A 22,489-nucleotide genomic window follows, 5' to 3' on the forward strand; every position below is an offset into this window, starting at 1 on the left:
CAATTATATTTTAGCTAAGTGATGAAAATGGCTAGGGATTTATCAGATGAATAAATGTGAGGGTTGGAAGGAAAGAGAAGTAGGAGCAGACATTCTAGACAGGAGAATAGAAGGAACTGATGAGATTTAAGAGCTGTTTCTGAGTTGGAGTTAACAGGATTTGGGGACTGATTTGGTGTGGAAGTTGGAGACGTGTTAAGTCTAGGGTAGTGACAAGTTTTCTGGCTATGACAGCCAAGGAGATGATGCTGTGATTAGTGATTCTGGAGTAGAGTGTACATGTATAGGTTTGTCAGACAGAGATATCTAGCAAGCTTCTGGTAACACTTGCCTAGGGTCCAAAGAGATGCTGAGATAAATGTTTAGGGAGTTATTATCTAGTAACTGAAAATCGTTTAAGAAGATGAGCTCACTCAGGAGGAAGTATAGTAGATGTTTCAGATTGGTGGCCTGATAGTGAATAAGGACTCCAGGTTTATTTCTTAAAATTTTGAATTATTTGCAGTCTGTTTATATTTACAAATATGAAAATTCTTCATAAAAATCTATATTCCAGACTCTTCTTGAGAAAAGAAAATGAAAAGGCCTGACAGAATAGTTGGCATTGAACGGTGCCTTTCTTCTTTAGGTGCATGCACCTTCTAGTTTGCCACATTCCCCATCACCTCTTCTTATGTATTAACATGATATTATCTACCTGACTCCTATAGCATTTACATTCGGGATTTTGGGTGTTGTGTGACCAAAACAGTTCCAAAAATGGAACCCTGCAGTGGATGTTGGAAAAGGTGAGTAGTAGAGAAGGAGGCCTCACTGACCGAATGGTGTATGAGAAGCCAAGGGAAGAGAAAGTTTTAAGAAGTTCTGGTCAGCTGTGTTAATAACTAGAGAAAACAAAAAGATATTTAAAGGTCATTAGTGAGAGCAGTTTCAATAGAGTAGTGAGCTTGAGAAGTAAGAAATTAGAGCAAGTACAGACTACTTTAAAAGTATCTCTGGTGGGGAAGAGAAGACTGTTCTGTGTCATACCTTCCGTTCTGTCTGCTTAAAATCAGATTTCATTAGCTAATTCTCTGTGCAGCCCCAGTGGTTTCTTCAAAGGTCTAATGTGGCTGGGAATCAGAGGTAATGATGGCAGGAGGGTAAGTTTCGTGGAGGGGTGGGCAATGAGGAGAAGATGGATTTTAAAGTATCACAGGAGATGAGGCTAGGGAAGTGGGCTGGGATTAGATTGTGAATGGCCTTTATCTTCATGAAATTAGAATTGTGTGCTGAAAGCAATGAAATCCAGTGTCGTTGACAATGGGGCTGGGAAGAAACCAGTGGCAGGGAGATCATATTGTAAGACCTTTTAATAGATGTGATTGCTTAACAGTCTGATTTTAAGCATGGAGGGGAATGGAGAGAATTGACCAGATTTAAGAAATATTTTTGAGTTAGATTTAAAAGAAGATCAGGAGGGCAGGGTTCATGTTTATTTTGCATATTGCTGTGTCTTACTAACATCTGGCACAATTTCTGGTGATCAATAGATGTTTTTGAGAATGAATGAATGAATATCTCATACTGTATTGTTAGAATTTCCTCTCATCCCCTTGAAATTGTTTTACTTTCTGGAGCTTCCTTTTTGGGATTGTGCCTTTTTTTCCCCCTAAACTCTAAGAAAGTAGTTTTCAGTCAGTCTGGAGTATATACTTAAGTAGGTCCAATTTTTCTTTTCTTTTAAAACTATTTTTAATTCTAAGAAGTATGGTCACCTTTTTCCTGTTGCTTTTGATATACAGCTAGTTCTTGCCTGTTGGTTGACTTAAAAACATAGTAGCAATTTTCACTATTTTCTGAAAGGGGAAATTGTCACTATAGCAATTTAAGCATCTGTAGAGTGCTTGATTTTTTTTTTAAGATTTATATATTATTTATTTATTTTTGGCTGCGTTGGGTCTTAGTTGTGGCACATGGGATTTTCATTGAGGCATGTGGAATCTTTCGTTGTGGTGTGCAGGTTTTCTCTCTCTAGTTGTGGCGCGCAGACTCTGTAGCTATGGTGCGTGGGTTCCAGAGCACGTGGGCTCTGTAGTTTTGCGGCACGTGGGCTCTAGTTGAGGCGGGCAAGCTCAGCAGTTGTGGCACACGGACTTAGTAGCCCCGCGGCATGTGGGGTTTTAGTTCCCTGACCAGGGATGGAACCTGCATCCCTGCATTGTAAGGTGAATTCTTTACCACTGGACCACCAGGGGAAGTTCCAGGAGATGCTTGATTTTAACAAATGTACTTAATAGCAGTTGTTGATGTAGTGAATATGCATCAGAAAAGCATCACGCTGTTAATACATTTTGCGTATCATTTCACTTTTCTCCTTTAAACTCTACTCAAGTGCACATAAGCATCCTTACAGTAGGACAAAAAGCTACCATTTTGAATGCCTACTGTTTGCCAGACCTAATAGTATGCGTTTTATGTCCATTACTTCATTGAATTCTTTGATCAGTTACATTTTACAGATAAGGAATCTGACTTTCAAAAGAATAAATAACTTGTCTGTAATCACAGGTAAGTGGTAGAACTGGAATTTTGGTTCAGATTGTTGTTCTCCAAATGTGTGCTCTTTTTGCTATTATATATTTTATGTTTATGTGTGCGTATGTACCTGTATTTATATACACACAGACATACATGTATATATGTACATATATGTATATATATATTTCACTATTAGATTTATCTTATTTTCATAAATATTTATTTCTCCATATCCAGTTTCATTTGAATGTTATCTCACTTCAACTTTTCATATTTCTCTTATTTTGGATTTTCTCTTACAATTTTAGCCTGTAATACACACAACTCTCATTGTTTAATAATGTTTTAATTCCAAGTACTTTGAGATGGTCTTATAACAGTAAGGAAAATAAATTTATCCATTACTGATTTATATTTCTTAGGTTTTGATGGACATGTTTGATCAGGATGACATAGGCTTGGTTTCTCTTTGTGAAGATGAACCTAGTTCTTCAGGTGAATTAAACTACTATGACCTTGTCAGAACTGAAATTGCAGAAGAAAGACAGTATCTACGGGAACTAAATATGATCATAAAAGTGTTTCGAGAAGCTTTTCTTTCTGACAGAGACCTGTTTAAACCTTCTGTAAGTACCTTTTTGGGTTTGAAATTCTGTCTACCCCAAAAAGTCATATAGTAGCTTAAAATCATAAATAGTAACTTCATATACTTTATGAGTATGTAGAAAAAATATTGTTTTATATAGTATTGTGGGGTTGTTTAGCTTTGTCTATTTTTCATTTTTTTCAGATTTTTTGTTGAAGTATAGTTAATATACAATATTATATGAATTAAAGGTGTACAACATAGTGATTCACAAGTTTTAAAGGTTATACTCCATTTATAGTTATTATAAAATATTGGCTATATTCCCCAGGTTGTACAATATGGTAAGTCCCCTACATACATACCTTCAAGTTGCAAACTTTCAAAGATGCAAACATGCCCCTGTATTCCAGCTGTTGTACTGTACTACTGTACTTTTCAAGGTACTGTACTGTAAGATTAAAAATGTTTTCTTTATATTTTGTGTTTGTTTTTTATGTATTATTTGTGTGAAAAGTATTATAAACCTATTACAGTCCCGTACTGTATAGCCGATCGTGTTAGCTGGGTACCTAGGCTGACTTTGTTGGACTTATGAACAAATTGGACTTACGAAGCTGCTCTCGGAACGGAACTCGTTCGTATGTAGGGGAATTGCTGTACATCCTTGTAGCCTATCTTACACCCAGTAATTTTTACCTCCCACTCCCTCACCCTATATTGCCACCCACACCCTCTGGTAACCACTAGTTTGTTCTCTTTATCTGTGAGTCTGCTTCTTTTTTGTTATATTCACTAGTTTGTTGTATTTTTTAGATTCCGCATATACTTGATATTTGTCTTTCTCTGTCTGACTTAATTCATTTAGCCCTCCAAGTCCATCCATGTTGCTGCAAATGGCAATATTTCATTTTTTTTCTTATGGCTGAGCAGTATTCCATTGTGTATATATACCACATCTTCTTTATCCATTCATCTGTTGAGGGACACTTACCTTACTTCCATATCTTGGCAGTTGTAAATAATGCTGCTATGAACATTGGGGATATTGTGTGTTTTTTAATATGTGAATTGTTATACTAATATATAATAAGTGCAGTGACAATGAAAATTAGACACAAAATTAGGGGGATTACACTGGAATAAAATCTTTTTCGGGCTTCCCTGGTGGCTCAGTGGTTAAGAATCCACCTGCCAGTGCAAGGGACACGGGTTCGAGCCCTGGTCTAGGAAGATCCCACATGCCGCGGAGCAAATAAGCCCGTGCGCCACAACTACTGAGCCTGCGCTCTAGAGCCCGTGAGCCACAACTAGTGAGCCCACGCACCCTAGAGCCCATGCTCCGCAACAAGAAAAGCCACCGCAACGAAGAATAGCCCCCGCTTGCCACAACTAGAGAAAACCCGCACGCAGCAACGAAGACCCAACACAGCCAAAAATAAAAAATTTTAAAAATAAAAGATCTTTTTCTGCTGTGCAGTATTTGAGATTTATAGTCATTCATTTGAAGATGGTGAAAGAAATGTATGGTCTAGAGAAGAAAGACTTATGCTTTTTCCTGTCTTTTGGTAAGTACTTTAGGGTGTAGTTTAAAGTTTTACTAGTGGAACTTTTGAAGAATAAAAGTTTATACAGAATGTCAAATAAGCAAAGGCAGAGCTCCACTGTTGGAAGACAGCATAGGAATGGGGTGAGTAGGATGGGGATCCAGGGAGACTTGTCCATGTTTTTCCTACCTCTCTAGGTTCTGAAGTCCACTCTAAGGAATCTAGCTAGACAAATACTGTTTTGTTGGGGGGGGGGTTAAATTTAGATTTATTTTTCTTTCCTTCATTTCTCATGTGATCTGTTTTTTCTTAGATGTCTGAGTGTCTTTCACTTTATTTTTTTAATGACCTTTAAAATTTTTATTTATATTTTTTATTTTTGGCTGCATTGGGTCTTCGTTGCCGCGTGCAGGCTTTCTCTAGTTGCGGCGAGCGGGGGCTACTCTTTGTTGTGGTGCACAGGCTTCTCATTGCAGTGGCTCCTCTTGTTGAGGAGCACAGGCTCTAGGTGCACGGGCTTCAGTAGTTGTGGCGCATGGGCTTAGTTGCTCCGCAGCATGTGGGATCTTCCCGGACCAGGGCTTGAACCCGTGTCCCCTGCATTGGCAGGCGGATTCTTAACCACTGTACCACCAGGGAAGTCCCTGAGTGTCTTTCACTTTAAATATTTGGCTTTTCTCTTACTTCCTGACTTCCTCCACCAAATAACTATTACATGAGTTAATAGAAGTGATGCTCAGACACAGCTGGCCGAGTGTTTAAGATTAGGAACTGATTTAGCTTTTTTTTCTTTTTAAAACATTTATTTATTTATTTGGTTGCACTGGGTCTTTGTTGTGGCATGTGGGATCTTTAGTTGTGGCATGTGAACTCTTAGTTGCAGCACGTGGGATTTAGTTCCCTGACCAGGGATTGAACCCGGCCCCCTGCATTGGGAGCATGCAGTCTTAGCCACTGGACTGCCAGGGAAGTCCCTGATTTAGCTTTTTCATTCTTAAGGTGTTTTTAATTGGCTTTTATCCTTTTTTAAAAAATGCATATTTAGTTTAACATTTGATAATAACTCCTACTGGACACACTGCCTTAAGTAGTCAACATCTTATGTTTTTTAAAGTACTCTCCTATTTTGTGTGACCCTTAACAATTCTCTGAGATAGGTAGGACAGGTATTATAATTTCTAGCTTACCGGTGAGGAAATTGACATAAAATAGTTATGATAAGTTATGGAGGTTGAACTTGAATTTTGGTTCTTTTATACCACAGTATAATTGGGTTTTGTCTATAGTGGTGTGAAAAATTAAAAGCTTAACAAATGCTGTTAGCTAATAACAATTGCTACTAGCTAATATTATCCTCGTTGCCGTTTCTGTGTCCCGTCAGTTTTCATTCCTCAGGAATTAATTTTTATGGGTCTCTTTTCACTGAATTTGTGCTGATTTGATAGAAAATTTTTATTATAATACTGAAGGATCAAGGGAAAGAAAGAATCCCTTTTCTCTATCTCTATATCTACTATATTTTTTCAGTATAGATGAGACTGTAAACTTTTGAAATAAAGGCCATCTAAGGTCAGAGCATAGAACTCAGTAAATATTTGATAAAAGAATGAATGACTCTTGATCTTAATTTACTCCTTTGGGCCCTACTCCTATGTTTTCAGAAAACTCACATTTGTGGAAGGCCTAATATATGCCAGGAGCATTTTATAGAAATCATCTCATTTAATCCTCTTAAGAACTTTATGGGTAGGTATTAATATACCAGCTGTGTGACCCTGGGCAAATTACTTAACTGCTCTGTGCCTGTTTCCTCATTCGTAAAACGAGGATGATGATAGTATCTATCTAATAAGGCTGTTTTGAAATTACATGTCAAGTAATCAATACTTACAGTAGTGCCTGGAACATAATAACAAGAAATGTAAACTGTTATAATTGTCATTATTGTCCTAATCCAGGGTCACTCATCTAGCAAGTAGTGGGGCCAGGATCCAAACTCAGGTCTGTCAGGTTCCTTAATCTGTGATGCTTTCATTACAAGATGCAGAGTGAGTAAAAATAGTTGGCCATAACCTGGATAATCAGTCATATGGTCTTTTTATTTCCAGAGGACTTAACATGTTTTAACCCAGATAAAAGTCACACCTGAGAGCTTGAATGAAATCTTTAATTCCTCCTCAAATTCAAGACACAGGCCACATATTGTGAAACCAGTTTGTGTCTGGATTAGGAGTCAGATCTTCATTTTGATCCCAGCTTTTGTCATTAACCAGCTCTGTGAGACCTTGATCAAGACTTTTAGCACTTAGCCAATTTTAAAATACTCAAATGCCAAAATTCTTTATGTAAAGAGTTGCTTAAATCATCCACCATATGAGATTTACAGTAAATTTACTGGAAAATATAGATTCTATATAGTTTTGTTCAATAATTCTAAATCTAATCCAAGAGGTTTTTAAATTTCTCTTCTTTATTCATGATTGACTTTTGCTGTAATTTGGAATATATTCAATATTTTATGTCTTGAAATATACTGGTATGTGATTGGGTGAAAATAATATCCTTAACACTTACATTACTTATATTTAGTAATTCTTAAATGAAATTCTCAAACTGACATGCCTTACTTAACCTTCCTTTTTTTTTAGGATATTGAAAAGATTTTCAGTAACATTTTAGATATACATGAATTGACCGTGAAACTTTTAGGTTTAATTGAAGACACAGTTGAAATGACAGATGAAAGCAGCCCTCATCCCTTAGCTGGAAGCTGTTTTGAAGATTTGGCAGAGGCAAGTTTACAAAACTGTTTTCTCATTAAAGTCCTAAGTGCTGTATTAAGATATTGGTAAGATATTATTTGTGAAAATTAGAAGACACTGCTGGCTGCTATAAAAAATACTTATGATTTAACCAATAGCAAACTAAGGTTACATTGTCTTTATGGTGACACTTTATAGTGTAATTATGATAATATTTATAGCAAAAGTTGATAGACTAGTAATGTTTAAGTTTTCTTTTTTTTTTTTTTTGCTGTACGCGGGCCTCTCACAGTTGTGGCCTCTCCCGTTGCGGAGCACAGGCTCCGGACGCGCAGGCTCAGCGGCCATGGCTCACGGGCCCAGCCGCTCCGCGGCATGTGGGATCTTCCCGGACCAGGGCACGAACCTGTGTCCCCTGCATTGGCAGGCGGACTCTCAACCACTGCACCACCAGGGAAGCCCAAGGTTTTTTTTTTTTTTTTTTTAATGGCAAGTGCATTTAAGGTGAAAGAAAAGAAATTTTTTTGACCATAAGCTGTTTAGCTTTTGTGGATTTTAGTCATAATTTCCAAAAATGAAAAAGGAAGTTTATATTTTTTCCCCAAAATGCAAATCATATTTTTGTTCTTCAAATGATTATAAAAATAACGTAGCTCATTGTAAAAATATTCAGAAAAATATAGATGAATATAATAAGACAAAAATAACTTCATTTTGTAATACCTAGAGATTAGTTATCTTTATAAGATTTATTTATCCTTATGAACATTTGTCTACATATTCATACAAACCTGTGTATATTTACAAAAATAGGATCTTACTATTTTATAACCTGCTTTTTTTCACTCAATATCTTGAATATTTTCCATGCCAATAAATATACTTCAACACAGCTTTTAAAGTCTGAAAGTACCATGTTCTATGGAGACACTATATTTTAACTATTATTATTAAGCATGTAGGTTTTTTCAGTTCTTTTTGTTATTGTAAACAATACTGTAACAAACATATTTGTATAATGCCTTCATAGCCTAGTAATTATTTTAGGATGCAGTCCTAGAAATGGAATTGTGGTACTAAAGACTAGGTACATTTTTAGAACTTTGAAACATTTTGCCAAATTTACTTCCAGATAAGTTCCAGTATATGCAGGCCCTCTTTTTACCCATATCTTCACTATCCCATTAATTTTTGTTATTACCCCATTAATTTTTGCTAGTCTAGTAGGAAAAAACAATATTTCATTGTTCTTTGATTTTTCTTTTTTTTTTTACACTAATGATGTTATACATCTTTTCATACTCATTGGCCATTTTTATTTCTTCTGGAAAACAGGTATTAAAAGTGCTTTCTTCAGATATCATGTAAATTTGCTAGTTTTATAATCTCTTCCTAATTTTTCTGAAAATGTAAGTCACTTTAATTACATCCATTTTGTAGACAATGGAACTGATAGTATAGAAATACTCAGTTACTGATGCCTAACCACGATTTTCAGGCTTGCTCTGAAGTTTTTTAATACTGTGATATCGTAGCATATTAATTTGTAGTCTAGTTGCTTGTTGTACTCTTAAAGATATCATGGTTCAAAAACATGTATTAAAAAATGTATTTTCTAATTTTTATTTTATTTTTGTGGTAAACATATAACAAAATTTGCCATTTTAACCATTTTAAGTGTACAGTTTAACAGCATTAATTAAATTCATAGTATTATAAACCATTACCACTATCTATTTCCAAAACTGTTTAATCACCCCAAACAGAAACTCTACTCATTAAGTAATAACTCCCTATTCTTCCCTCCCACATAACCCCTGGTAACCGCTAATCTATTTCTGTCTCTGTGAATTTGCTGATTCTAGATATTTGATAAAGGTAGAATCATTACAATATTCTCTTGTGTCTGCTTATTTCACTTAGCATAATGTTTTCAAGGTTCATCCATGTCATACCATGTATCAGAACTCTCTTTCTGTGACTAAATAATGTTCCGTTGTGTGTATGTACCACATTTTGTTTATCCGTTTATTTGCTGATGGACTCTTTTGCTTTTTCCACCTTTTTGGCTATTGTGAATAATGCTACAGTAAACATTGGCATATGAGTATCTGTTTGAGTCACTGTTTTCAGTTCTTTTGAGTATATGCTTAGGAGTAGAATTGCTGGGTCATATGGTAATTCTTTGTTTAGCTTTTTGAGGAACTGCCAAACTGTTTTCCACAGGGGCTACACCATTTTGCAATTTCCACTGGCAGTGGACAAGGGTTCCAATTTCTCTGCATCCTTGCCAACACTTGTTATTTTCTGAAAAACATACTGCATTTTTAACTTACAAAAATGAAACAAATCTTAGTTCTAGCTAAACATTGGAGATATTGATTATTATAAAATAATAGGAATTTATTTCAGTATAAACATGGACAAAATATGGGCAGTTTCTGTTTTGTTAGTTTACTGTATGTTAGTCTTTGCTTTCTTTTTCTAATTTTGAAAAAGTGGAGAGTGGATAAAACAGTGGGAATATCACTTTTTGCTTCCTTTGAAAATAATCCTCAGTGTAAACTCATTTCAACCTAGGTAAACCTAACTGAAATTTCAAATCCTGGCCTTATTTTACTAATAAGTACACCTTTTGTTTATCTGGGGTAAATGTGCGTATACATTTTAATAGTTTGATACTTGTGACCACAAGTCAGTGACCTAACTTATGACCAGTAGCTTCTTGTCATCCATTGCCCAAGGTCATTACTTACATTTATTAAACATTTCCAAGTTACAGCCATAGTCATTATTTGTCCCTGAAATAAAAAAAATTCTGAAACCTAATGGAGGACTTAAATAAAAATTTGCCATTAAGTAATCTGTGCCATATTAGTAGAAAAGATGTTCTTTTAAACCTAACACGTTTTCCTTTTTAAAAAAAAATAGGAACAAGCATTTGATCCTTATGAAACATTATCACAGGATATTCTTTCACCAAAATTTAATGAACATTTCAGTAAGTTGATGGCCAGACCTGCAGTGGCTCTACACTTTCAGGTAAACTTAAATTGAATGTTATTTTTAATAAAGCAACTAAAGAAATATTTCACCAGTCCTTCAAAATCTGTTAATTGTAAGCCGATTCTAGGTTGCTATCTGTTTTCTGTCTTGAGTTTTTTCAATTTGTCCTTAATGTGGAAACCTTTTATAGAATACCATCACAAATACTGATTGACTAGAAAAATCTGGCACATTCTGGATCTGAGATGTAGAGATGAATATGGAGAGCTATTTCAGGATCTTATTCCCTACAGGAGATAAAACCAAAATCATGAAGAGTGGAGAATATCCTCACATATATTCATACAGATTTCTCTATCAGGCCTGTCATTTAAAGGAGATAGATATATTAATGGAGAGTATGCAAGTTAATTGGTTCAGTAATGCAGTTAGATAAAATGAGAGTAAGTGGAGAGAGAGTAAAAATTATATTTTTACTCTCTCAACACTTAAAGAAAAGGTAACATTGGCATTGATGATCCTTGACTACTACTTCCTGCATTTAGACTGGCTCTTCTCCCTTAGCATATGAATATGGTCAAATCTTTATTGTCCTAAAACAAGCGAATAAATAAACAAATCTTTGTCACTCTAGCTCGTCCCCTTTTTGTTTTTTCCATTTGTCGCCAGTTGTCTTCATATTACTTTTTATCATTCTCCATCAAACTGCTACCATCTGTGTTCTAATCAGGATGTAACACTAAAAACTGCCCTTGACAGTGAACTTAACCACCAAATCCTGTGGATATTTTGATTTCATATTTATGTCTGTAGTATTTATTAGTACCCCTGTTGTCCTTTTTGACTCCTATGATACTACTTACACCTAATTTTCATCTTCTCTGGTTTCTTCTCAGTCTCCGTAGTTGCAGGTGTTACCCAACTTCTGTTAGCAGCCCCTGCTGTTCTGTTCCTCTGTGCTATCCTTCGGTGACTTTATCCATGCCCTTTGCTTTCACCTATATGCTGGTGACTTCCTATTTGTATTCTCAAGTCATAACTTTCTTTTGAACAGTGGATGTATGTGTGTGTATGTATATACTTTCATATAACCAGCTGACCTTTAAACTAATTCATTTGAATATCCCACGAGGACTTCAAATATAAATGTTCAAAACAACTTACCTGCCTCCCTCCTTTACTGTGAGTTCCCATTATTATCATCTTCTACTTCTACTCTACTCAAAAACTTGTCAACTTGGAATAAAAGTTACACTTAATTCTCAAAATTTACTTAATTGAAGGAATAATTCTTTAAGTTAAATCTTATATATTCATATAAACCATGAAGTAGACATTAGTTAAATGGAAAAATCTGCTTATAAAATCTTTGCATACTCATCAAAAGCACTCACAACATTTCTTGTTTTATTCTTACTTGATTAGTAATTCTTACTATGGGATTTGAATGGGATTTGAAATTTGAATTTAAGACCCAATTATTTAAGCTGTTGTTCCAGATATTCAGTAAAATTCAGAGTTAGATATAAAACGCCTTTTCAGGCCAAACTCACTTGTACTGTATTAACTTAAAACAGATTCTTCATTTGTAAAATGAAAAAGTCATGTTTTCTCAAAAAACTTTAATAAAAGTTTTTAATTAAAAAAACACAACAAAACTTCTTTAGAAGATGTAGGCATACTTTAAGAATATGAGCTTTGGAGTCAGAACTTCTGGCTTTGAGCCAATTAATAGTTGTCTTACCCTGATCAAGTCACTTAATCTCTGAGAATCATTTTGCTCATTTGTAAAATGATGATGATAATGTATACCTCTTACGGTTACGAAAATTAAACAGGAATACACTAAGCACATTTGGCACATATTAAACAGTCAGACATTAGCTTGTGTTGTTTTTAGAGGACTCCTTACACTATAAACACGTTGCGTTAATATTTTAGAATGCACTTTAGTAGCCATTTCAGTGCTAATTAACAATACAAATGATTTTTGTAGGCTAATTTTAAAGTTTCATCTTGGTTCCACTTAAAGCACTGTATATAAAATATATAAAATTATTTCTAGCATAATCTGTATCACTATCTTAAATGATAAAAGAAATTAATTTCTGCATATCCTGGTAAAAGTCTGTTAAACAAATTATAGTTTACTTGAGTTAACAATAGGTGAGAGTTATGGGAGGGTTTACCTATGAGTATATATTTTAAAAGCAGCATCTCGAACCCTTTCTTCACTTTGTATATTGCTTCTGTCTGTGTTTACCTGATGAGGAGAAATACCACTTTAAATAAGTCAGCCTTAATGACATTTAAAATCAACATGAGTAACTTTTAAATGCCTTATAAATTTTAGAAAATCATTTATTCTGCAGACTATTAGTTTTCAAAACTGGGATATACCTAACCCTAGCTATACACTAAGATTTTCCAGGCAATATAAGGGTACAGATATATTTAAGGGAATTAGTTTCTAGTCTAACCTTGTTTGTGTTGTTGCATTCTCTTCCAATTTTTCTTACACATTACTTCTCGTCATATTGAATTTTTCATTATGCATTGATCCAAGGTGTAAAAACCTCCAGGGTACCAGCCAGGGAAAAGAAAAAAAAAAAAAAAAAAGGATTGCTCCTGAAGGAGAGTTTATTGAGTGCAAAGCAAAAAGGGTTCCAAAAGCAGGGGATGGGGTGATTGTGTTAAAAACTCTCGGTAGTTGAAATGTCATATGTACCTTTGTCTTGTCATGTTTATCTAAAAATTAAGAAATGAGAAGTTTGTAACAAGGGTGAATATTACCTTTTTTTAAAAAGTACTTCATCATTCATTGGACATTGTGATAAAGGAGAGGTGAGGCTTGTAAAGTTCTCATACCTGCATGTTTTATGTTAGAAACAGTTAGAGGTTCTTCCAGATGCTTGCTGTATGTAAGACTGTGACATTAGCATGTGTATTTCAAGTTAAGAATGAAGTCAGACTTGTTGCAGAAATTTAGTCTGATCTGGCTATTTATTTTGACAGTGAAGATTGGCTTTATCAATTAAGTTATATAACAGACATTTTTCATAAATTAAATGAGCTAAGTCTGAAATTTATTTGATCATTGTTTGGTGAAATATATTTAAATCACATCTACAATGTACCACATCCCCCAAAACACATTCTTTGTAACTACTTAAAACATTTTTAATAAAATTGACATAAAAATGTGTGAGACAGTACATAGCTTTTCGGCATTCCTTTAGGGTATGTGGAAGCCAAAACTTTTGAAGAAAATCTGAGAAGAATATTGTTAAAGTTATTTTAGCCATGAAAGATGAAATGTATATATTTAATTATCTGATAACTTAAAGGAGGAAAAAACTTGATTTACAGCACTTCAGTTTCAATATAGAACATTCTTCCTGTTATAGTTTTGTTAGTCTGTATCTTGTATTCTTTTTTTGGGGCGGAGTGGGGGGCACACCGTGCAGCTCGTGGGTTCTTAGTTGCCCGACCAGGGATTGAACCCGGGGCTCCGGCAGTTAAAGTGCCGAGTCCTAACCACTGGACCTCCAGGGAATTCCCTGTAACTTGTATTCTTAAAATCTGCTTCTGTTAGGCACTACTGTTAAATAACCTTGATATCAGAGATATACTGTTTTTTGTCTTTTTGCTTTGCAGTCCATTGCTGATGGTTTTAAAGAGGCAGTTCGTTATGTCCTTCCACGCCTTATGCTGGTGCCAGTATATCATTGTTGGCACTATTTTGAATTATTAAAGGTAAGATGAAAGCTTCCTGAGGCAAAAAAATAGTTGCATTTATGAGGCTTAAAACCTTTTTTTAAATCTGATGTTATTTTCCATACTTTTTATTCATAAAAGTAAAGTATCTTAAATGTCTCCCTTCTTTCCACAGACCATAGAGAAACGCCTATATTTTTTATCTTCATATCATTTCCAAGTGGTAGATAGAGTAAAATGTATCTTTATCATTTGATAATATAAATTCTCAAAGTAATAACATCATAAAAATGTTGACTTTTTAAAAATTATATTTTGGAGACACAGCAACAATGGTTTAACTCTTATTTTATATAAGTAATTAATAACTTTTATGTATAGCATTGTTCTAAACTTCCATCTTGTTATAACTTGTCAAGAAAAACGCTTTAAAGTTGACACCTTTTCCACATGCAGTATGCAGTGTAATAGCTAGAAACCAAGCAACAAATTAAAAAATAAAGTTATGGTAAAAGTTGAACTCTTTTTAAAGATCAGTACACATAAAAATATATTGAATTCCTAAAGTTCTAATATGTAGTATAAACTTTATTATGATATATACATAGAGAAAAGTATAAAAACATAAACATGTTTTATAATAAATAAATGTAATGCGTAAACACACCAGAGGTAAACCACTACCCTGACTTTAATGGTAATTACTTTTTTGCTTTTCTTTACTTTAACCACCTATGTGTATATCACTAGAAATATATGTAGCCTGTTTCTGAACTTTTTAATCAATTGGATCAAATTATATATATTAGTTTGTGTCTTTTATCTTCTTTCAAAGTTATATTTGTATGATTCATTGATGTGGTTGTATGTTGTTCTAGTTTAATTTTCTTCCATTGTTTGAATAAACCATGATTTATTTATCCTTCCCTGGTTGAACAACAGTTTTTTTTGTTTTTGTTTTTTTTTTTTTTGCGGTACGCGGGCCTCTCACTGTTGCTGCCTCTCCCGTTGCGGGGCACAGGCTCCAGATGCGCAGGCTCAGCGGCCATGGCTCACGGGCCCAGCCGCTCCGCGGCATGTGGGATCCTCCCGGACCGGGGCACGAACCCGTGTCCCCTGCATCGGCAGGTGGACTCTCAACCACTGCGCCACCAGGGAAGCCCCAGAACAACAGTTTTTTGCTATTACTGATAACACTTGCTATGGACATTCTCTTTATATCTCTTGGTACACATGTGCATGCATTTTGTGTCTCTAGAGTATATACTCAGGGTTGGAATTGCTTGGTCATAGGGTGTGCATATTTTCAGATTTAATAGATGATGTCAAACAGTTTTCCAACGTGGGTTTTACAGTTTATACTTCTACCAGAATGCAGGTGATGTCTCTTTATGCATATTTTCATATTTTAAAATTTCTGTCATATGGTGTATTTATAATGGTACGCGGTGTTTTTAATTTGTATTTTCTTGATTATTAATGTGGTTGGGTATATGTTTATTGGCCTTTTTGATAACCTTTTATAGGGTTATTCAAATCTTTTGCCACTGTAAATATCTTCTGTGACTTGTCTTTGCATTTCATATTTCTATTTGTTTTTCTTTTTGTTGTGCATTAATTAAAACTTAGTATATTCCATATTTTTTCTAAGAGTTTAGTTTCACTGATGAGATCTATTGTGTGTAGGCTTCGTACGACTAATACATTAGCAGCCCCAGATGTATATTTAGATTCCTAAAAATTTTTAGAGAATGTTCATGTCTAATTGGAAGTCCTATCATTAGTCTTAGAGTTGCCTTCTAATATTTGCCAACATTTAAAAATCCCGGCTTGACTATAATTGAAGCTTACTTTTTTCTCCTATCTGGATGATTGGTTTTTAAAATCTCTGAGATCTGAATCTAAAATCAGACATTGACTATGATGCCCTGACTCATCCTGAAGCCACAGCTACTTTTACTACCAATTAATTACTGGACTCCAAGTACTCTTAGCCATTGTGACTGGGACTAGTAGTTGGTCAGTTAATTAAAAATAAGGCAAAGAATCATAAAAAAGAAATATGCATATTTTATTTCAATAAATACATACACACAAAACCCCTACAAATGAACATTTATATGTATTTATATGCTAATCTGTTGACTTGGGGTAAAACTTTTTCTTTGAGTATGAATCTTGCTTAAGTACAAAAAGTATCTTCTATGATTTCTATTTTCCCTTTCTTTTAGATGGTACATAAACTTGAAGATGCTTGTAAAGCAATCTGAGTGCAGATATCTTTTAAGTATTTATAATTTTTCCAAATCTTTTATGATTATCTTCCCTATACCTTTTTTTCTTTCTTTCTTTTCTTACTAGTCATGCATTTTATGCACATCAGTGTATAAATGTCAATCCCAATCGCCCAATTCATCCCACCCTCACCTCACCCGCCACCACTTTCCCCCCTTGGTGTCCATACATTTGTTCTCTACATCTGTGTCTCAATTTCTGCCCTGCAAACCGGTTTATCTCTACCATTTTTCTAGGTTCCACATATATGCGTTAATATACGATATTTGTTTTTCTCTTTCTGACTTACTTCACTCTGTATGACAGTCTCTGGATGCATCCACGTCACTACAAATGACCCAATTTCATTCCTTTTCATGGCTGAGTAATATTCCATTGTATATATGTACCACATCTTCTTTATCCATTCGTCTGTTGTTGGGCATTTAGGTTGCTTCCATGACCTGGCTATTGTAAATAGTGCTGCAGTGAACATTGGGGTGCATGTGTCTTTTTGAATTATGGTTTTCTCTGGGTATATGCCCAGTAGTGGGATTGCTGGGTCATATGGTAATTCTATTCTTAGTTCTTAAAGGAACTGCCATACTGTTCTGCATAGTGACTGTATCAATTTACATTCCCAGCAGCAGTGCAAGAGGGTTCCCTTTTCTCCACACCCTCTCCACCATTTGTTGTTTGTAGATTTTCTGATGATGCCCATTCTAACTGGTGTGAGGTGATACCTCATTGTAGTTTTTTTTTTTTTTTTTAATAAAGCATTGATAACAAATACCTCATTGTAGTTTTGATTTGCATTTCTCTAATAATTAGTGATGTTGAGCAGCTTTTCATGTGCTTCTTGGCCATCTGTATGTCTTCTTTGGAGAAGTGTCTATTTAGGTCTTCTGCCCATTTTTGGATTGGGTTATTTGTTTTTTTAATATTGAGATGCATAAGCTGTTTATATTTTTTGGAGATTAATCCTTTGTCCGTTGATTCATTTGCAAATATTTTCTCCCATTCTGATGGTTGTCTTTTCGTCTTGTTTATGGTTTCCTTTGCTGTGCAAAAGCTTTTAAGTTTCATTAGGTCCCGTTTGTTTATTTTTGTTTTTGTTTCCATTACTCTAGGAGGTGGATCAAAAAAGATCTTGCTGTGATTTATATCAAAGAGTGTTCTTCCTATGTTTTCCTCTAAGAGTTTTATAGTGTCTGGCCTTACATTTAGGTCTTTAATCCATTTTGAGTTTATTTTTGTGTATGGTGTTAGGGAGTGTTCTAATTTCATTCTTTTACATGTAGCTGTCCAGTTTTCCCAGCACCACTTATTGAAGAGACTGTCTTTTCTCCATTGTATATCCTTGCCTCCTTTGTCATAGATTAGTTGACCATAGATGTGTGTTTGTGTTTTTTACATTTTTTTCCCGTATTGATTTCTAATCTCATAGCGTTGTGGTCAGAAAAGATGCTTGATATGATTTCAATTTTCTTAAATTTACTGAGGCTTGATTTGTGACCCAAGATGTGATCTATCCTGGAGAATGTTCTGTGCGCACTTGAGAAGAAAGTGTAATCTGCTGTTTTTGGATGGAATGTCCTATAAATATCAATTAAATCTATCTGGTCTATTGTGTCATTTAAAGCTTGTGTTTCCTTTTTAATTTTCTGTTTAGATGATCTGTCCATTGGTGTAAGTGAGGTGTTAAAGTCCCCCACTATTATTGCGTTACTGTCGATTTCCTCTTTTAGAGCTGTTAGCAGTTGCCTTATGTATTGAGGTGCTTCTGTGTTGGGTGCATATATATTTAAAATTGTTACATCTTCTTCTTGGATTGATCTCTTGATCATTACGTAGTGTCCTTCCTTGTCTCTTGTAACATTCTTTATTTTAAAGTCTTTTTTTTTTTTTTTTTTTTGCGGTACGCGGGCCTCTCACTGTTGTGGCCTCTCCCATTGCAGAGCACAGGCTCCGGACGCGCAGACTCAGTGGCCATGGCTCACGGGCCCAGCCGCTTCGCTGCATGTGGGATCTTCCTGGACCAGGGCACGAACCCGTGTCCCCTGCATCAGCAGGCGGACTCTCAACCACTGTGCCACCAGGGAAGCCCTAAAGTCTATTTTATCTGATATGAGTATTGCTACTCTAGCTTTCTTTTGATTTCCATTTGCATGGAATATCTTTTTCCATCTCCTCACTTTCTGTCTATATGTGTCCCTAGGTCTGAAGTGGGTCTCTGGTAGGCAGCATATGTTCGGGTCTTGTTTATGTATCCATTCAGCCAGTCTGTGTATTTTGGTTGGAGCATTTAATCCATTTACAATTAAGGTAATTATCAATATGTCTGTTCCTATTACCATTTTCTGAATTGTTTTGGGTTTGTTATTGTAGGTCTTTTCCTTCTCTTCTGTTTCCTGCCTTGCGAAGTTCCTTTAGCTTTTGTTGTAAAGCTTGCTTGGTGCTTCTGAATTCCTTAGCTTTTGCTTGTCTGTAAAGCTTTTGATTTCTCCATCGAATCTGAATGAGATCCTTGCTGGGTAGAGTAATCTTGGTTGTAGGTTCTTCCCTTTCATTGCTTTAAGTATATCATGCCACTGCCTTCTGGCTTGTAGAGTTTCTGCTGAGAAATCAGCTGTTAACCTTATGGGAGTTCCCCTGTGTGTTATTTGTCGTTTTTCCCTTGCTGCTTTCAATAACTTCTCTTTGTCTGTAATTTTTGCCAATTTGATTACTATGTGTCCCAGCGTGTTTCTCCTTGGATTTATCCTGTGTGGGACTCTCTGTGCTTCCTGGACTTGGGTGGCTATTTCCTTTCCCATGTTAGGGAAGTTTTCAACTATAATCTCTTCAAACATTTTCTCTGGTCCTTTCTCTCTCCTCCTTCTGGGACCCCTATAATGCGAATGTTGTTGTGTTTAATGTTGTCCCAGAGGTCTCTTAGGCTGTCTTCATTTCTTTTCATTCTTTTTTCTTTATTCTGTTCCGCAGCAGTGAATTCCGCCATTCTCTCTTCCAGGTCACTTACCTGTTCTTCTGCCTCAGTTATTCTGCTATTGATTCCTTCTAGTGCATTTTTCATTTCAGTTATTGTACTGTTCATCTCTGTTTGTTTGTTCTTTAATTCTTCTAGGTCTTTGTTAAACATTTCTTGCATTGTCTCGATCTTTGCCTCCATTCTTTTTCTGAGGTCTTGGATCATCTTCACTATCATTATTCTGAATTCTTCTTCCGGATTTCATTTAGTAGTTTTTCTGGGGTTTTATCTTGTTCCTTCATCTGGTACATAGCCCCCTGCCTTTTCATCTTGTCTGTCTTTCTGTGAGTGTGGTTTTAGTTCCACAGGCTGCAGGATTGTAGTTCTTGCTTCTGCTATCTGCCCTCTGGTTGATGAGGCTATCTAAGAGGCTTGTGCAAGTTTCCTGATGGGAGGGACTGGTGGATGGTAGAGCTGGCTGTTGCTCTGGTGGGATTAAAACTTTAATCCCCTTGACTGCTGATGGGTGGGGCTGGATTCCATCCCTGTTGGTTGTTTGGCCTGGAGCTCTTTGGTGGGACTAATGCCAGACTCTGGGAAGGCTCATGCTAAGGAGCACTTCCCAGAACTTCTGCTGCCAGTGTTCTTGTCCCTTGGTGAGCCACAGTTGCCCGCTGCCTCTGCAGGAGACCCTCCAACCCTAGCAGGTAGGTCTGGTTCAGTCTCCTGTGGGGTCACTGCTCCTTCCCCTGGGTCCCGATGTGTGTGCCCTTCAAGAGTGGAGTCTCTGTTTCCCCCAGTCCTGCCAAAGTCCTGCAGTCAAATCCCAGTAGCCTTCAAAGTCTGATTCTCTAGGAATTCCTCCTCCCGTTTCCAGGCTCTCAGGTTGAGAAGCCTGATGTGTGGCTCAGAACCTTCACTCCAGTGGGTGGACTTCTGTGGTATAATTGTTCTCCAGTTTGTGAGTCACCCACCCAGCGGTTATGGGATTTGATTTTATTGTGATTGCACCCCTCCTACCGTCTCAGTGCGGCTTCTCCTTTGTCTTTGGAGGTGGGGTATCTTTTTTGGTGAGTTCCAGTGTCTTCCTGTTGATGATTGTTCAGCAGTTAGTTGGGATTCTGGTGTTCTCGAAAGAGGGAGTGAGAGCATGTCCTTCTACTCTGCCATCTTGAACCAATCTCCCTATAGCTTTTAAAAAGACTTGCTTTAGGGCTCCCCTGGTGGCGCAGTGGTTGGGAGTCCGCCTGCCGATGCAGGGGACGCGGGTTCGTGCCCCGGTCCGGGAGGATCCCACATGCCGCGGAGCGGCTGGGTCCGTGAGCCATGGCCGCTGAGCCTGCGTGTCCGGAGCCTGTGCTCCGCGACGGGGGGGGGCCGCGACAGTGAGAGACCCGCGTACCGCAAGGAAGGAAAAAAAAAAAAAGACTTGCTTTAAAATTATTTGATTTGAGTTTTCATATAAATATTTTATACTCATATTTCTTTAGCTTATATAGTAATTAAATTACATAATAGCATAAGCACAAGTGTCATACATGTTTGGAAACATGTACTACTGATTCTTGGTAAGTATATGACTCAATTAGTGGGATCAGAAGGACCTTATTCTAGAGGTATTCTAGAGAGTGACCCACTTATTTATAGCATTATTGTCCTGTGGGAATCAGTCTATATGTTATACAGTTGGAATAATCCATAGTCAGAAATACATTCATGTGAATTGTACATTTACTGCATTTCTCACACTGTCACATTTTACTTCCAATCAGTTCAAAGTAGTATAAGTGAAGACACGTTCTTAACATTTTTCATTGCCTAGAGTAAAAAAAATTGAGATATATACATGGTTAAAGGCACTGAAAATATTGGCATTTCTTTCTCAATTTTTGAGGCTTGGGGTGAGGAGAGTGAGGGTGATAAGTGGAAAGAATACCTGCAAACATCCTCAGATGTTACCCACCTTAAAGGGCTGTGTTTAAACTTACGTTCCATATTTTATTAGGAGGGCTACACTGGAAATTTCACTTATCTTTCCTTAATTACAGTTTTCTTACATGGGCAATATTAAGGTTGCTAATTAGTGATGTTTTATGAGTTATAATATCAATTTCCATGTATATACATATATTTATATGTTAATTTATGTATGTATATTAAATTATTATATATGCATAAACAGTTATATTACACTTACAATGTTTAAACACAAAATTTTTAGAATACAGTATGTCAGGCACTTTGGTTATATGTTAAAATATATCTCAATATGAATTAACTTACTGTTTTCCCAAATAGAAAAGCCTTTGAAAAATGTAAGTGAATAATTGAATAGTTCCCAGAACTTAAAATTGCAGAGGAGTGTCTTGAGTGCTATATTGGGAGCGTTGGTGAATAAAGGATGCAATGATAATGGTATATGACAAAAAAAAAAAAAGAGAAGAAACACATTAAGCATCACGATGATGCTGTATACATGCGTGTATACACACACAAGAAACAAAGTGTTTTGAAACACTACTTAGCATTTCATGCAGTATATTCATGTACTATATTCTGTTCTATTCTGTTTCTTTCATTTTTAAAAAAAGGATTCGTTCATGTCATAATTCAATAGATTATGACATGCATTTTGAAAAATACAAAATAAGGACTAATTCTAGACAGAAGCAAAGAGGATTATCACATGGTCAGATTAGAAACTGCTTTTTACTTTTATATCTGTTCTGACTGTTATACTGTTCCTTTTAATAACATTTTGTTTTTAATTGTGGTAAAGCATAACATGAAATTTACCATCTTAACAATTTTAAGTGTACGGTTCAGTAGACTTAAGTATATTGCTATACAGCCAGTGTTGGACACTTGGGTTGCTTCTACTTTTTGGCTTATGTAAATAATACTGCTACAGATATCGGTGAACAAATATGTCCTCGAGACTCTGCTTTCAATTCTTTTGGATATATACCCAGAAGTGGAATTGCTGGAGCATAGGGTAATTCTATTTTTAATTTTTTTTTTTTTTTTTTTTTTGCAGTACGTGGGCCTCTCACTGTTGTGGCCTCTCCCGTTGCGGAGCACAGGCTCCGGACGCGCACGCTCAGCG

The 22,489-nt window shown here is 35.9% G+C and overlaps 1 protein-coding gene across 5 annotated transcripts in view; it reads left to right on the plus strand.

Moving 5' to 3' along the window:
- SOS2 (SOS Ras/Rho guanine nucleotide exchange factor 2) overlaps nt 1-22,489 on the plus strand; it is a 100,923-nt gene that overhangs the window by 37,267 nt on the left and 41,167 nt on the right. For 4 of the 5 annotated variants that reach the window (XM_033851157.2, XM_073800485.1, XM_073800488.1 and 1 more), the window contains exons 5-8: nt 2,943-3,146; nt 7,302-7,445; nt 10,347-10,457; nt 14,079-14,177. In XM_033851157.2, coding sequence (XP_033707048.1) covers nt 2,943-3,146; nt 7,302-7,445; nt 10,347-10,457; nt 14,079-14,177 — 558 coding nt within the window. The remainder of the gene's footprint in view (nt 1-2,942; nt 3,147-7,301; nt 7,446-10,346; nt 10,458-14,078; nt 14,178-22,489) is intronic. The other variant, XM_073800486.1, reaches the window with a different exon arrangement.

This window comes from Tursiops truncatus, chromosome 2 (assembly GCF_011762595.2).
Source record: "Tursiops truncatus isolate mTurTru1 chromosome 2, mTurTru1.mat.Y, whole genome shotgun sequence".
Lineage (NCBI taxonomy): Eukaryota > Metazoa > Chordata > Mammalia > Artiodactyla > Delphinidae > Tursiops > Tursiops truncatus.